A 16,490-nucleotide genomic window follows, 5' to 3' on the forward strand; every position below is an offset into this window, starting at 1 on the left:
CCTGGCACGACCGACAGATAGCTGCAGGTCCTCTCTTAGGCTAGCCAGCACATGGGGTCATGTGTAGCAGCTGCCTATGTTGCTTCTCCTTGGGTTGGCTGCTTCTCCTTTTCTGCCTGCCTCTCTCGCTCCATCTCATGCTACATTAGAACCCCTCCAAGTCCTATCCTCTCCCACAGTTCCTTTTGCACCCAGCCTAGCCTATGATTTCTCATAGGAGGTTATTTTCTCCAACCACTGCATGCTTCAGCTACCCCCTTGGTTCACCCCTGGATGAAGAGAACTGAAGAAGTGAAGTGATTAACATGCCTTTTCTCCTCCCAAGAGTGACTGACAATGGAAGAGCTAGAAGGTGACCCTGACTGTGGTCCCCCACAGGGGTTGTCAGGATCCCCTCTTTCTCCGGCGTGGGCTTCCCTTCTTGTGCATCGTGCATGGAGCTGGGAGGGGATATGCTGGTTTTACCATGGGATATAATCTGTTCTGTGTGTACGGTTAACGTGCCACCGGACTCCTTGTTGTTTTTTGTGGATGCAGACTAACACGGCTACCCCCGATACACTACAGATCACTTCGTCCCAGGAGCAAGAGAGGAACCAGGAACCAGCTTGTGACTCAGTGCCCACGCTGCGAGTGGGAGGTGTGCTTGCAGCACATACTGGCATAACTGAGCTCATTAAAAATAGCAACACAGCCATGGCAGCATGAGTATGGACTCAGGGTCCGGGTGGGCTAGCCCGTGCTGTTTCCTGTGCCATGGTGGCCACGCTGCTACTTTCAGGAGCTAGTTTGATCAAAGCTAGCTTGGGTATGTCGATGTGTGCTACCGGCGCACCTCCCAACTGCAGTGTAGACGTGTCCTCTGAGTCCCAGTATGGCTCCAGAGCAGCACAACTTCACTGCCTCTTTCTTGGAATTTGTAGCAAAGCCACAATTAAACCCATAGTGGTAGTATCGCTGCTAAACTGTGTGCAGGAGAGGGGATGCTTTTCATGAATATTGTCTTTTGCTAATGCATGTTATGATGTTTTTATACTTTCTTGTGCATGCAGAGAAAAAGCAGTTTGGTGACCACATTTAAAAAAAAAGATATTTTATAATAAAATGGGGGAGGGATTTAAATAAGCAATAGGAAAAAAATCAAGCAATCAAAAATAAATGAGTGGAATTTTAAAAGAGAACAAGGATGGAACAAAGTCAAGGGTGAATAGATGAAGAGATTTGCCTTATAACATATCTTCAAGAAATGTAGCCTTGTTAAATACAGAACTTGAAAAGGCAGCTTAAATATTACTGTTTTTATCGGTGCTAAATTTTGGCTGACAGTATCTGAGTCATCTAGCATGTAACAGGTGTAATTGTTGCTGTAGCATTGTGCATCTTCTGTAACCAACAATGACAAACGTTACATTTGCACCCTGAGATTTAGATATATACTGTAAGAGGTTTGACCTTAGAATCTGTCATTGTTCCTGCTATCTCTTCACATTATGGAACTGCTTTGTATTTAATAAGTTGGATTCTGTTTGTTTTTGGTATGATTCCCAGAGGATCAGCTTTTACTGGACTTTTGCCATAAAATAAAAAAAATGATAGTTTAGAAGACGTGATTTTTTTTTCTTTTCTTTTAGTATTCTAGTCAATTTGGACTATACTTCACTATTCGTTAGAGATGGGCCCAAACTAAGACCTTGCAATCTGTCTCTCCATTTCCCTCTCTTCTCTCCCCCACCCCCGGAATCTTTTGTGGTAGAAAAAAAAATGGAAATAGAGCTGGGTGGAGGATGACCAATCCATTTTCTGACTACTTTCAGGATTTTGACATTTTTTCCTTCCTCATTGGAACAAAACCAAACCCTGTAGAAGGTTTTTGTGAAATGGAATTACACCTCTACCTTGATATAATGCGACCCGATATAACACCAATTCGGATATAACGCGGTAAAGCAGCCCTCCGGGGGGTCAGGGCTGCGCATTCTGGCAGATCAAAGCAAGTTCGATATAACACAGTTTCACCTATAACGCGGTAAGATTTTTTGGCTCCCCAGGACAGCGTTATATCGAGGTAGAGGTGTATGTCAAAACATCTGGTTTTTGGAGCAGAAAGAATCAGGCTTCATCTTTCTGTCTGGGGCCCTGAGAGACCATCCCACTGAAACGCCCGCAAAATTCATAGGTATCTGTGGAAATATTTTGATTGCAAAGTGTTCCATCAAAAGGCTTCAAACCAGTTCTAAATGGAACCCTTGTCAGAACTGCTCCTGTTCATAGTTTGCAAAACCAAATCAGGATTGATGCAGATTTGCAGTCCCTAAATGGCCTGACTTTTCCTGTTAGAGATGTTGTTGGTCAAAACATAAAACTTTTTTGTTTTATAAACTGCTAATCCCCCAAAGTGTGGTGCTTTATATACATTGGCGCTAGGGTGACCAGACAGCAACTGTGAAAAATCGGGACAGAGGTGGGGGGGCGGAATAGGAGCCTATATTAAAAAAACAAACCCAAAAATCGGGACTGTCTCTATAAAATTGGAACATCTGGTCACTCTAATTGGAACTTGGATCTGCAGAACTTATGGGTTTCATTTGGTTGTGCAAAATGAAAATCCAGCCAATAAGGTTTTGTAAAATCCAAACGAGAACCTGGCCTTAAGTCTGCTACTAGTGCCTGATCCAAAACTCACTTTACTTCACTTAGCTTTGGATCAAAGCCTTATGGCAAACTTTATAAGGGGCACTACAGGAGCAATGGAATGTTAAGTATTGGTATGCCAGGTCTAATAGTGAGCAGTGTTACCTTCATGGTGACAACATGTAAATGCTTTGTAATGGTGACTAACAATAATGATCTATAGTAAATAATTGCTTCTGGGAGGAACTGAAGAAAAATTGTTAAGTAAATATTAGAATTCTTTTTCTGTTTTTCTTTTTCTTTTTCCTTTGGTTTGCAGTGGTGGAAAGCCGAGGAGGAGTCATGGACAGCACACAGAGATTTTCAAACCTGCCGGTATATCTTCCCATGAGCTATCACATCTCCAGTGATGATGTTTCCTTCTTCCTCAAAGAAGCCAATCAAGATATCATGAGGAACTCCAGTTTGCAGGCGAGGGTGGAGTCATTCTTTATATACAAAGCCAAGCAGTCACCTGTACTAAATGCAACTTATGGACCTTTTTCAGTGGAACAAGTTGTTCCTGAGGACCTAATGCTGCCTTCTGCTCCTTTTGGTTTTGCTAATGAATTCACATTTAATTGGAAATTAAAATCACACATAATTGACAGCTCAATATATTCCAACAGACCTAAAGTGCAAGCCTTGTTCTATATCGCTGGAAAGGACTGGGATGACTATGATTCTGCAGAGAGATTGCCCTGTGTGAAGATGTTTGCTTTCCTGGAGACTAGAGAAGCTGTGGCCAGCTGTAGGTTGAAAGGTCATCTAGGATTATGTGTTGCAGAACTGGAATTAGCGCTGAGCTGGTTCAGCTCACCTCCACCATTGGTTTTGGAGCATGAACAAACAGCAGCCTTTCTGGAAGGCATTACTGTGGAGCTCTTCTATATGATGTATGCAACAGATGGGGAGTGTTCTCCTGAGGATGCAAAATGGGAAAACAACATACATGCAGATCAAGATCATGCACACGAGGCTTTGCCGCCGATGGAGAGGATTGGTAGCATCATTGTTTATCCAACTCAAGACAAACTAAAACAATCTTCGCTGAGGCTAGATGAGAATGTCATGATCCACTTACCACTCAACCCTGTCAAGGAAGGTGACATAGTAACCTTTCATGTGTCCCTTACCGGTGACTCCCTAGCAGATCAGTTTATATTAAGGTAAGTGTTTTTTTTTTTAAAAAAAACTTTATGTATTTAAACAATCCAGCAAACGGGCTGAGTGCATCCCAGGTATAGATCCATTGATTTCAGTGGGTGTTTGCCTGAGAAAGGACTTCAAGATTTGGCCTACCGCTTGGGAGAAAATTGTAAGTGTTCTTTAAGCATCTGTGAGTATAATAGGATTTGGCACCTGGAAGCTGACTTTGAAGGCTGTGCCATTAATATTTGTATGACTTTCTTATAAAATGTGTTATTGATTATGACTAGTTTAACTGACTTTGCTTCTACTCATTATACCTCCTGTAGGCCAGCCAGAATGATTGACTATGGCTGTCCACTTTGCTAGAGAAATATTCATAATTGGCATTTCCCACTGCTTTGATGTAGCTTTAATCCACCTACTTTTATAGAACCTATTATCACAGTATCTGAGCATCTCTGAAGTATTTATTTCTTGCTCCTCACAACACTCCCACAGGGAAGGGAAATGTTATCCCCATATTTTTTTACAGATGGGGAACTGAGACACAGGGATTAAGAGTTTGTCCACACTGCCCTGCAGTTCAGATTATGGGGGCGTGAAGAGTGGTGCACACCAAAGTGTTGCGTTGTAAATCCTTGCAGATGTTGCGGGCCTGAATTAAAAGGTTCCTAGTTTGCATTATTGTAGTCTGCAGTCCTTTTAGTTTGTGCCTGTAGCATCCAGTAGGGGGAGTTACAGTGCAGCACTTTTGTATGCAGTGCTATTTACACCCCCTGTAGCCTGAACTGCCTGTAGCATCCACTAGGGGGAGTTGGTATGCAGTGCTATTTACATCCCCTGTAGTCTGAACTGCCTGTAGCATCCACTAGGGGGAGTTGGTATGCAGTGCTATTTACATCCCCTGTAGTCTGAACTGCCTGTAGCATCCACTAGGGGGAGTTACAGTGCAGCACTTTGGTATGCAGTGCTATTTACATCCCCTGTAGTCTGAACTGCAGGGCAGTGTAGACTTGCCCAAGGTCACGCTGGAAATGCGTGGCAGAGCCAGGATTTGGAACCAGATTGTCTGAGTCCCAATTCAGTGTTTTATTAACAACAAGACCAACCATCCTTCCTCCCCTTAGCAGTATTTTATTTATTTTCAAGATCAAATGTTTGCTTGCTTGTGGCATGGCACGTTTCCATTGAACAGCAAAGGAGAAAACTGGAAAAAATTAACCCACCAAAAATATGTTTTTCTTTGTCTGCCTCTCAAAATTGGAATCCGCTTCCTTGTTCTTGACTAGAAATGATTGGAAAACAGAAAATCTATTTGTGAACATTTTAGTGGCAACTTTCCCCCCATTTTTTGGGGGGTGAAATGTAATTCTTGAAATTTTCCAACCAGTTTTATTAGTGAATTTCAGTTTTATCTGAGAACTGTTGAGTTGCACAGACCTGATTTCAGGCACTCTTAACCAGCATGAGGGTTAGTGCTGTGTATTTATTGCCATGCCTTGAACTGTTAGTGTTGGTTAAGAGCTACACAGAGACACAACTCGGAGAAATAGGAGCCAGACTTGAGGGCTAGAAAGGCCAAGAGGTATTATTGGAAAGTGTCATACTGAGAGAGTGTTAAGCACTAGGGAAAAGAGGAGTTGCAATACACACTGGCAACTTAGACACATTTTTACTTCTCACTTTTAAGTCTAAAAGGTGCGGGTGCTAGGTGACAGAAACATACTATCTGTGACAAAGATGCAAAGTGAATGAATAACAAACCTTATGCCAGCACCTTTCTTCTTCTAAGCACTTTGTCATGCTGTCTGGATTGGCTCACGACTGTGAGTGCCTACCTCAAGGCAGACTGTCAAAAACAGGGCAGACACCCAAACTGGTGGTGTGTTCTGTCATTTACATTTCACCAAGCCAGTAACACGTGAACTCCTGGGTCACTATAACACATGGAGTCACAGACAGTCCCCTTAGGGTATGGCTACACTTACAAATCTGCAGCGCTGGTAGTTGCAGCGCTGGTCATCCAGCTGTGCAGGGCCAGCGCTGGTGTGTGGCCACATTTGTAGCATTTGCAGCGCTGTTGGGAGTGATGAATTATGGGCAGCTATCCCAGCATTCAAGTGGCAGCAACGTGCTTTTCAAAAGAGGGGGGTGTGGGGCAGTGTGACAGGGACCGGGGGGGGAGAGAGAGAGAGTGGATTTTTGGAACCGACACTGTGCAAAATCAGAAAATTTTCCCACCCCCTTACTGTTAACTGCAAACAACCTGCATCCAACATACTCCCCTCTGCCCCCTCTCCCCCGTTTCTCTCAAGCAAAGCAAACACTCAACCCCTGCAGGGGTTATCTCATTTCATTGTTGACAGTAGTTACAGATTAATGACAGCAAACAGGAGCTATAAGCAGCTCCCGGTGCGGTGCACGGAGCCCGGAGCTCCGAATTGACAACAAAACAAAGAGAGGCTGCATAACAAAACAACGGGAATAATTTAGTTAAAAGCATTCTGGGATACTCCTTATACCCTGGAGGCCAATAACAGCGCTGGTGAGTGTCCACACTTGATGACCAGCGCTGCAGAACCAGCGCTGCAACCCTTATACCCCAAGCAGACCTGGGTGTACGGCCAGCGCTGCAGCCAGGGAGTTGCAGCGCTGGTTGTGCCCTGCAAGTGTGGACAGGGTGTAATTGCAGCGCTGGAAAGCCTCTACCAGCGCTGCAACTTGCAAGTGTAGCCAAGCCCTTAGACTCTCCAGCCTATCTTGCCACCCAGACACTAGACTTAGTGATAAATGGTTGCTTACACCAAAAATCACACCATATTCAGGTTGCTTCCAGTCCCAAGAGACTTACCCCAGATCAATTGGTACCCTAGATCTTACATCGAAGATAATGCCCGTATCCAATCCTGTAATAAACTATCTACAGGTTTATTTAACTGGGAAAAATAAATGAGTTATTTACAGATTAAAGCAAGTGAACATATTCTCACCAAATGAGTTCTCTAAATCCTCTGAATCACAGAGTTGTAGTGGTCTGCCAATTCAAAGCGTCTTTTAGGGTGGACTCAGGAGATAACCCCTGAGGATCTCTGGCTTCAGTTTGGTGTCTCTAGTTCTGTCAGAGTTCCAACAGCAAAGAGATGGAAAATTTTCCTGTGACTTCATTCAGCTTCGAAGCCCAAAGGATGAGCTTCCTTGCATGTAGAATTTCCAAGGTGTGATACGGCCATTAACCAATCCTTTGTATTGCAATGTTCCTTGATGGCCCTTCGCAGAGGTGGGGGTAGGGGATAAATGGGGAGAGGACAATTCCCACGTCTGGGTTTGCAAGGTCAGACCAAACATTTTCAGAGTTATAAAGCAAAACTTACATATTTTCTTATGGCCGGGAATACTGACATCACAAGTGAGATTAATGCATGCAGTGACTTACACAATTCATACAGTCTAAACACTAAATACATTCTTATAAAACTAATTACCTAACAAACTAACAACCAGGTGAACTGGTCCGGTCTCCAGCTATGAGTTTGTTAGTTCTTAGCTCGTGTCTGCAGTCTTGGCAAGAGCTGGCACCTGGTGTGCTAGCATCACACACTTTACAAACATGAATTAAACATTTAAACATAATGTAACATCCATATTATTATGAAACATGGATATTGCAGTCAGAATTAGTCAGTGCCTATTGTACAAACACAGTGAGTGACTGTTCCCAGGTTGCTAGGGTAAAAATGTCTAATAGATATAAATTCTCATGCTTCAGGGCCTACAACAACCCTTATGCTTATGGTCAGGAAGAAGCTTCCCATAAGAGCAAGTTATTCTGTAATTGTTCAGTTTTGGGTTTCTTGCATCTTCCTCTGATGCATACAGTACTGGTTAATCATCAGTGATGGAGACAGGATACTGGACTAGATGGACCAATGTCATGATTTTGGATGGCAGTTCCTATGTTCCCATGAATCTGCTCAAACCATGGGAGATATGGAGGAGCTGAATCAAAGAGATTTAAGTAATTTGCCCAAGATTGCAGTGGGAGTCCATGTTAGCACTGAGATTCTTGGATCTCAGTTTGGTCTTCTAGGCTGAATACCAAAGTGGAAACTCCCCAAGGAATTAGATACTACTCAAAATCTTGTCTGGCAAGTCATTTCTTTCATTATGTTTGTAAGTCAAAAAAACAGTGGGTGCTTTATTTCAAGAAGCTAGATGCTAAAGATAAGAGTGAGAATGCAGATCTGTTACCTGCTCACTGATGCTGCTGGGTGGAAAGAGCAGAGGCAGTTGTTGCTCTGAGTGTTTCAAACAACATTCACTCTTTGCCTGTGGAGAATTTATTCAACTAAAGTTTATACAGTTAGCAGGGAATTATGCTGAGGGAAATAAAATCACTATAGCTCCTACATCTAATTTATAGCAGTTTTCCTCTGTAGGCTCTCCCTGTTTTTCAGACCATTAGTAATGTCCATAAAAACCCAGAAGGTTATTATACCTAGAGTTTCTGTGTGTTTTCACCAGAGAAAAATATATTGAAGTGAATATGTTTGCCTTGGGGAAATATGTTTTTGCCCAGTATAACCGATTGTTTTAAATCGTGTCTGTTATAAGTGGAGTGTAATGTATTCCATTCTGGCTCATATGAGACTATCGATCAAAATCAAATCATTCTTAAGATTTTCACTGTGATGCAAACTTCATTGATATGATTGTATGCAAACAGAATGGATGTGTGCAATTTTATGTGCCTCTTTAGTATTTCATACACTGTGGTGTGCAGTGTTTTATTTTGTGCTGAATTTTGTACTAGTAAATACTGAATTTCAGTCCATAAAAAGAATCCAATTCTGCCTTTTGGCGTGAAATATTGGGATCTTAACCTAGCTCTCAAATTACAAAGCTTAACAGCTTCTTGGCAAATGGTGAGGAAAACAAATAGTAATTTGATGATGGACACTGTTTTTTGCAACAGCATCAAGAAAGTGGTTCAGGGAATGTACCTGTATTAGAAAGCACTCAAAATGTATCCGTTATACCGAAACAGAATGTTAACCAATTCGAACCTGGAAAACTCAAACCTTTGTTATCTTGCAAATGGCACCTAAATTTCTATTGACGTTGTAGACTCAAGTTGCCAACCCAAGCTCCTGTATCAACATGTACAAATTTTACGTTTTTTCCGATGAACGTGTCCCATTAAGAAGTCCGTGTTTGAAAGCCGGTCTCTGTGTGTCCAACAACAATTTCTTTTCCACACAGATCGATACTGGAATAACTATTCACTTTTTAAACCTGCTCCCATTTATTAATGGTAGCCTCCATCTTGAGTGGGATGCAACTGGAAAGTGAGCTGGAGAGAGACAACATACTGCTTTCAATCATTCACCAGTCAAATATAGTGTTGTTCTTTTATGTTACGGATGCTATATCTGAGTAATAGGAATAACTGATGGCTTTGTAATAGTCCCTTAATAAACAGAATTTAAGATTGATTAAAGGCTTCAGCTTTGCTTTGACCACTAATCAGTCTCCGAAGACATTTTATTGCTTTGTAATTCTGCAAAGCAGACTATGGAGGTTGTCTGACTTGAAGACAGACAGAGACATATCCATGCAAACTGCCAGAGTCGTGTTGAACCTCAGAAAGCACAGGACTTTGGAAGTTAGGCTTGAACGCCATCTGTTAGCCTATTGCCTTGGGTTCTGTAGTAAGTTTTCTATGCAAAAGGTTGCTGGTGCTGTGCCCGTCCCGTAGTGGTGACGTGGTCTTGTTCCATATCGTTGGTGAGAGCCTCCTCAGCGATGCACAATTGCATGTGATTCAGCTGCTGCAAAACTTCTACGTAGGAATAACTTTAAAATCAAGATTGACTTTGTTTTTAAAAGGGATACTGTAGTTCAAACAGGAATTATTTGGGGGTAAATTCTGTGACCTATAATATACAGGCGGTCGGACTAGATGATCCCAGTGCTCCCTTCTGGAGATTGTTAACATTAAGCAGTTTGGAGAACCCTGCAAAGCTAGTACAAAAATTATAGGACGGATTCTCTCTTCTGATGCATGTGACTCCTATGGATATTTTCTTTACTAACATAAGTTTATGATTATTATATACTAATCCATGTATATTACTTAATATATACAAAGTGAGGAGAAAAAAAGGAAACTATGAAGGAGCAAGGGGAAAAAATCTGTTTCCTTTTGTTTAAAAAAAAAAAAGTCTCCTGATATAAATGTAGAAGTTGTATAAAAATGAGAGAGGATAGAATGATTCTTACTTGACTGAAAAGACAGATGTCTCATCAAATAGATGCAGCTGGGGATGGTTTAACATTGCTTTCCTGGAGTGTACAGTTCTTTTAACTCTATCTTGGGACAGTAAAGACATTTTGAAAGAAAAATGAAAATATTTTTGTGTCAAAGAAGAGCATTTAGTGGAGTAATGGATAATCACTTCTTGTTTATGAGAAAAGAAGGCATGACTTTGTTTATAAAAACATGCAGCGTGTCGGTGCTATTTTCCAAGTCTGTTTTAACTGTGAATAAGAATATAGAAATAAAGCAATGCTGAGAACTAACAGTTCATGGCTAAAAGGTAGGGTTGTTAACATACATTACATGTGCCTGATATGAATGACCCGTCATTCTTTAATCCTCTGTCAGAATGGAAACCGAGACTGGAGATATTCCAATAATAATGAAGGGACAGATATCATGTAATGAATCCTATACTAGATAAATGAAACATGCTGTAGGTGGGATGCAATCATCACCTTGCTTAAGAGGAATGGCAGGAATATACAGAAGCCTAAGCAGCCTAAAGGAAAGGGATTATACACCCTTTTTCTCTGCCGCACTCTGCATATTGCAGAAGTGAAAATTACTTTTTGATTTTGGATGAATTAGTACAAGGTGAAATACAGGCGTGTTAGCTTTTACTAATCACTCTGACTAGCAGAACGGATATGAAGAATTTATATTAATAAACATAAATCCATACAGATGAAGGTAAATGTCTGCCTACTAAGGGGAGAAAAATCACACAGGACATTAAAATAGACTTTACAAGACTTCTTTGTTAATAATGAAAGCTCTGTAGAGACATGAATGGTAAGAGGCAGTCTCCTGCCAAGAGCAAAAAGGAAAAACAAAACAGGTTTTAGACCTTGGAATACACTGGAAACAAGAGAACACAGAATATTGGGAACACAGCACGGCTGAGTAGCGAGAACATGCTGAACACGGCCTTCATCATTTAAAATGAAATCGTTCTGAATCAGGTAGCAAGGCGGGAACATGTTGGCTGCACAACTAAAATGACTGCTTATTAAAGCCCAAGAAATAACGTTAGTATAAAAATCCATCACAAGTCGAGTGGGGGGTGGAGGGAAGGACCCTTCTCAAATTAATCAGACAGTTCTCTCTATTAACAAATAATCACAAAATTAAATTATTACTGGAGACCCATTATGGCAGATATGGGAATACTCGACATTTTTTTCTAAAAAACTTAAGATACAGTCAGTCAATATTGACACAAACTCTATCCCGATGAGAGACGCGTGAGTGCACCTGCGTGTGCACGCCATACAAAACAACTATATTAAAAGAACATTATTAAGGTTGTAAAGTCAAGATAGGAATTGCCAGGATTAAGGTTGACTGACGCCGTCTTTAATTGCATCATATGCTATTTTTACACAGGACCACTGCCGTGTTCAGTGCACAGGATGGATGGTGCTTGCTTAATGAAGAGTTGTTCTCACTATTTTGCCTTCTCTTCGTTGTTCAGCATCTGGCCTGGTGCCTTATTACTGAGCATTGTTCAAAACCTGCTCTGAAGACAATTATTTGCTCATGGGGTTTTCCTGTGGAGCTCATCACCACCTGTAGTGGAGTGACTCACAGATTTTTCACATTTTCCAGATGGGGCGTTTACGTACAGAGATATTAAGATCAAAAGTTTCCACTAATTTTGGCTGCCCAATTTGAGAGGTCTAGGACTTGTATACGTACCATTATATGGCACTTTCTGTGTTTAAAGGTTCAAAGAGGGGAGGGATAGCTCAGTGGTTTGAGCATTGGCCTGCTAAACCCAGGGTTGTGAATTCAATCCTTGAGGGGGCCGTTTATGGATCTGGGGCAAAAATTTGTTAGGGACAGTACTTGGTCCTGCTGCAAGGGCAGGAGACTGGATTCAATGACCTTTCAAGGTCCCTTCTAGTTCTCTGAGCTAGGTATATCTCCTATTGACTTTTGTTGCAGCTGTGAGTGCTCAGCACTCTTGCAAATCAGACCCCAGGGTCTCAGTCAGGCACCCAGAAAATGAGGAACACACAATTAGTGACCCCCTGTGAAAAATTTAGTTTATGTGACTTGCTCGGTGTCACACAGGATCTCTATGGCAGGGATTGGGATAAAATCCAGGGCAGCAGTGGACTGCCTAGGACACCGTCCTTTCTCTTCCTTCAGTCCCCTGCCTCATGCACTCCACCCCTTCCAACACCTGTAAGAAATGAGGCAGGGGTCCTACAGCCAACAGCCTCCTTTACTTTGCAATCCTGTATCCCCAGAGCAGGTTCTTTCTGTGCATTGAATAAGACAGGGTCCTGTGGGGGAAAAATAATGTAATCCTATTGTTAAAGACTGTGTCATAATGCACACACATACGGGCTGTGAATTGAAGTTGCATAGACAATCTTAATTCTGGCATTTCCGAACTTTTGAGTGCTTGACTTTTGCAGTTTTAATATTCTTTTAATATGTTTTTTTGTGTGCAACTTCCGAGGTGTTTAGAAAAGCAAATGAGAAAACAAAAATCCCATTATGTAGCATCATATAGACACCAACATGATTCATCAGCAGGGCTGGAACCTTTAGATCCCCTTCACAGACTTCTGGTACTTGAGCTAATTGAGTAACTCATAGCAATAGAAGGTTGTCATCCCCTCTGAGGACTGGCACTAGAGGGGGATGAGACATATACTCTGCCGGTGGGTTTCACAGAGATTTTCTGATAGCAGAGGAACAGTAAGATTCAGGAATGTTGGGTTCCATTCCAGGCTCTGAATGGGAGTGTGTCCAGTTGGCACGGACTCTTCCACCTGTTACCTCCCAAATTTGAACTTATCTGCCTCATCCACTCCAAACTGTCCCATTCCCACTACTGCCTCTTTTCTACCCCAGGTTCCTTGTTCCAGTCCCATTCTCCTTGCCTACCCAGTCTCCCCTGCTCAGGCTCCTTATCCCATTCCTCCTTTCACTGTTCCAGTCTCCTTGTCTAGTCAGTCCCAGTTCTCCCCCCATATCCCAGTTCCTGCTCAAATCTGTCTTCCCTGCCACCTTCCCTAATTCCTAGTCCTAATCTCCTTGTCCAGTGAGTCCAGGTCTTCCCCTTTCCCCCATCTTCTAGGATCTTAATGTCCTCACACAGCCCTAGCCTGTTGGTGCCCAGACCCACTCTCCTTGCCCAGCCAATCCCAGTTTCTCCCTCTCCCCGGCCTTGCCAGATTCTTTGTCCCACTGTATTCCTTTCCCTTCCTCTTGTCCAGTTTTGTCCCCTCTGCGTTCAGTTCAAATGTCTCCTTCCTCCAGGCTGCCTGCGTGCCACTGTGGGGTCACTGAAAGCGTGGGAGGGACAGGCTCTCTGCTCCCAGTTACAATGCCTGGCCCCACCCAGACTGGAGCAGCCATTACAGAGACAATCTTTCTGAGCCCCCTGCAGCCCTGGGCTGGAGCAGTCTCAGTTGCTTTCTGGGAATGGCGCATGCAGAGTCTGGTCCAGCCGTAGTAGCTGTGAGAGGCTCGAGCACGCTCAGTGAGGATGGAACCTTTGAAGAATTTAGCTGCTAAAATCTAAGTAGTCTCTGCTGAGCATGTGCAAACTGTGATTTTTTTTGAAAGGCTTATAACTTGGCCAAATTTGGGCAGATTTTCTTGGGGACAGCAAATGCACATCTCTGACACAAAAGCCAACCCCTACCCATTTTCACAAGAGGTTGCTATACTTTTTAAACATGGGCAAAATGACATGTTTTTCCCCCCCTAGATTTGTTCTCTGAAATGGCTGAAACCATTTACTGACATTTTTCCAAAAAAAATTCTGCTTGAGGCAGGCACCCAAGATGGAAAACTTTTAGCCTGAAGAATTAAAGTATGGCAAAGTGTAAGCAATTGAAAACAGGGCCTTATAATGGAAAGTGTCAGGTAACCATGATAAATTGCACAACCATCATCATCAAACATGCATAGTCTATGAAGGACCATTGTGCCAGCCAGGGTGACCACGACTGATGACATTGCATAGGTCATTCCTAGATCTGGCTCAATCTTGTGATTCCACGAATCTCTGGGGCGGCCCTGCTGGGGGTGCCAGGTAGGACCCCTTTGCGTGTCGCTGGAGACTTTAAGAGCATGGTATGTTAGTGGGTTTTTTTTATCCTTTCTGATGACATAGTGGTACTACCAGCCCCTCCCATAATATATCATGATATACAATGGTGTGGCATGGAAACATAGACTACATGATGATGTGGGCATAAAGAATTGAAGCCTGATCTTGTGGCCATTGAAGTCAATGATGATGCTCTTGCTATTTTCAGGGGTAAGAATTCAAACCCTTTATCAGCATAATTTGAGGATAGATATATTACAACAAAGCATTTTTACCCACTCCCTGTGTAGTCTTTTATTGCCACATGATGTACTGGAGCCTGTATTTTAGACATGTTATAGAGAATTTCTTAAATAATTTATTAGAGGTTGTGGTTTTTTTTGCTATCCTCTTTGTAAAGTCAGTCTCCCTCACCACTGAGGGTGGTGGTGGTGGTGGTGGAATTTTAAAAACTTCTGAAAATGACCTGAAATAGCTTTTTCTAAACATAAGACAGTACTAAATGCTTAAATAACGATAGCTGTCCAAACGAGGATAAATGACCCGGTTAATTCCATAAAATCGCAAAGGACTCACAATGCCACAGCTAGCAAAGCCATTTAATGGAATTTTAGATAAAGGGCAGTGACCTGCTACAATGAGTAGGGCAGCAATCACTCTTCATATGAAAAACAGGCAGCATAGCAGCAAGAGGCTGATTTCACTATTGAGTAACTGGTATGAAAGAGTCTCAGAAATAACCACAATGCGATCACAATGAAGTAATACTAACTGCAATAAAACTCTCTCTGTCTGACTTCTGTCCTGCAAAAGGCAAAAGCAACAGAATCTCACTGGCTTATGCAGATACAACGCTTCCCATCTTGTTGTTCAGGTGCATATTCTATAGGAAGGCAGCCTATCTGTGCCTAAGTTTTCCCTTTGTAAAATTAGGGTTAAGAGCACTTCCCTATCTCACGGGGAAGGATAAACACATGAAAAGACTGAGGCCATCTGAGTACCCAAGGAAGATAGACATTTTATATGAAATAACTTAGTATACTGCATATGCATCTAGATACATAACTGTAGAATGGAAAGAAAAAAAATGATGTACGGAAATTTAAAGGCAACCCACATATAAGCTGGCACCTCGTATACAGATTGCATTAGAGATAGATAAGTGGGGCCAGGCATAATCAGTTGCAGTGCATCTCATACAATGTATCAGACGGACTCTGAAGCACTTAGTTTTACATCTGAGTAGCAAACTAATGGAAAAACAAGATTTAGAACAGAAGCACTGACAACCTCTTGTCTACACTGGTGTTAGCAGGAGCTGTTATAATCAACAAACAAGGGGAAAATGTGAAAAACGTTTCCAGTATATTTGGAAGGTGCCAATATACCCTATGGCTTGACACAAATTTATCCTTGTTGACAGTAATGGAATGAGATTTTACATTTCTAAGTAGTTGGGATTTTACAAGCCCATTCTCAGGCCTATCCTTCTCTTCCCAAGTTTCAGCATGACAGCTCCGGCTAATTATCTCCAGCCAGCTTCTGCGTAACTTGATATTTTGTTTCAAAACGTGTAAAGATCTGGGGAGCGATGTCAGGCAGATGTGGCATAGTGCACATCACGGAAAGCATACTGAGGGGGAATGCATGAGAGTCCGTTAAAAGGCTCAGGAGGCATTTTGCTTTCTAAAGCATTGTAGTTGTAAGCGTAGGCTGGGGTGCTGTGATGAGGGTGCATAGTGCTGCAGTGTGACACGCAGCTAAGAACCTAGATGGAGGGAGATGACTACCTTGGAGATGATTGGCTCGATTCTTTGGTCCAGGAAGTTCCCACTGTGCTGGTTAAGTGAAGTGAACTTAGACTGGCTGAAGATTCCTCATGAGGTGTCTTCTCCTCTGGCTGCTTCCTTCTTCCCTGGAGCGGTGGGGAGGGGAGAATGGATATGTCTGGGCAGGAAGGGGAGGCAGGGAGTAGGTTAGGGTGTAGTGGAGCAAGACTTTGCTGCTATTGATTCTCTACTGGGGGAAGGTCTTTCACCAGCCCTCTAAGTTAAAGCTGCCTCTCTGAAGTTTACGCTGTGGCCAATCAGCTGAGAATCAGGGAACCGTGTCCAGCTCACTGACCGCCTTCCTTTTCCACTTGGCCCATGTGTTGCTTTGCTCAGCCACAGTCGAGAACTGAGCCTGACTAGTTGAGGCCCTGATTCAGCAAAGTATTTAAGCATGTGCTTAACTTTATGCATGTGTTTAAATATTTCACTGTCTAGGAATGGG

At 42.4% G+C, this 16,490-nt stretch overlaps 1 protein-coding gene across 1 annotated transcript in view; it reads left to right on the plus strand.

Annotated features, from left to right (window-relative positions):
- TMEM132B (transmembrane protein 132B) overlaps positions 1-16,490 on the plus strand; it is a 343,025-nt gene that overhangs the window by 89,918 nt on the left and 236,617 nt on the right. The window contains exon 2 of the mRNA XM_044990538.1: positions 2,951-3,839. Coding sequence (XP_044846473.1) covers positions 2,951-3,839 — 889 coding nt within the window. The remainder of the gene's footprint in view (positions 1-2,950; positions 3,840-16,490) is intronic.

The sequence above is a fragment of the Mauremys mutica genome, chromosome 16 (assembly GCF_020497125.1).
Source record: "Mauremys mutica isolate MM-2020 ecotype Southern chromosome 16, ASM2049712v1, whole genome shotgun sequence".
In the NCBI taxonomy this organism is placed as follows: Eukaryota; Metazoa; Chordata; order Testudines; family Geoemydidae; genus Mauremys; species Mauremys mutica.